We start from the raw sequence: 758 nt of genomic DNA on the forward strand, positions 1-758 counted from the left end.
CCCCACCCGGGTGCCCTCAGCGTCAACCGGGGACCCCCGCGCCCCCCGGCGCCCCGAAGCACGGGCCCACCTGTGGCCGCCGAGCCCTCGGAGCCGGGGCCGCCCAGGTGCGGACACTCTGGGAAGCCGAAGGCCCCGGGGCCGTCCTCCCCGAGGGCCCGCGACAGCTCCGGCAGGCTCCCCATCTCCCGCAGCAGCTCCTCCGAGAGCGGACTGTCCAGGTCGTCCGGCGCCAGCGGGGACAGCGGGCACGGCGGGCTCTCGGTGTCCACCATCGCGGCTCCGCGCTGCCGGTCCCGCTCCCGCGCCCCGGCCTCCTGGGGAGAAGCAGGGTGAGGAGGGCGGCGCCCGGGGAGCAGCGGAGACCGCGGCCGGCCACAGCAAGGGGCTGGGGTGCAGCGAGCGGGCGGAACCCGTCTGAGGCCCCCGGGGGCCGAGTTCCCCAAGTACAGGAGCGCGAGACAGCAGACGCAGGCTCGGCCCCTGCGGGTGACCCCGGGCTCGGCCCCTGCGGGTGACCCCGGGCTCGGCCCCGCCTGTGCCCTCTCCTGTGCTCGTCACCCGCCTGTCCTGCCCCCGCGGCCTCTGGCGAAGCCGCCCCCCCGCACCTCTGGCCTGCACCCCGGGTCTGTGTGCAGAAATCTTCAAAACAGTATAGACGTGAAGGGACAGGGCGGAGGCGGGTGGGGCAGATGCCCCCCGTGGCGTCGTCCAGGCCCGGCAGCGCCCGAGGAGCCTGCAGGCCCGGCGGGCGGCGG

The 758-nt window shown here is 76.8% G+C and overlaps 1 protein-coding gene across 1 annotated transcript in view; it reads right to left on the reverse strand.

The window, feature by feature from the left end:
• PPARA (peroxisome proliferator-activated receptor alpha) overlaps positions 1-758 on the reverse strand; it is a 20,458-nt gene that overhangs the window by 5,678 nt on the left and 14,022 nt on the right. The window contains exon 2 of the mRNA XM_012735096.1: positions 71-317. Within this exon, the coding sequence (XP_012590550.1) occupies positions 71-275 (205 nt within the window). The 5' untranslated portion in view covers positions 276-317. The remainder of the gene's footprint in view (positions 1-70; positions 318-758) is intronic.

The sequence above is a fragment of the Condylura cristata genome, unplaced genomic scaffold, assembly GCF_000260355.1.
Source record: "Condylura cristata isolate star-nosed mole 26May11 unplaced genomic scaffold, ConCri1.0 scaffold00004, whole genome shotgun sequence".
In the NCBI taxonomy this organism is placed as follows: domain Eukaryota; kingdom Metazoa; phylum Chordata; class Mammalia; order Eulipotyphla; family Talpidae; genus Condylura; species Condylura cristata.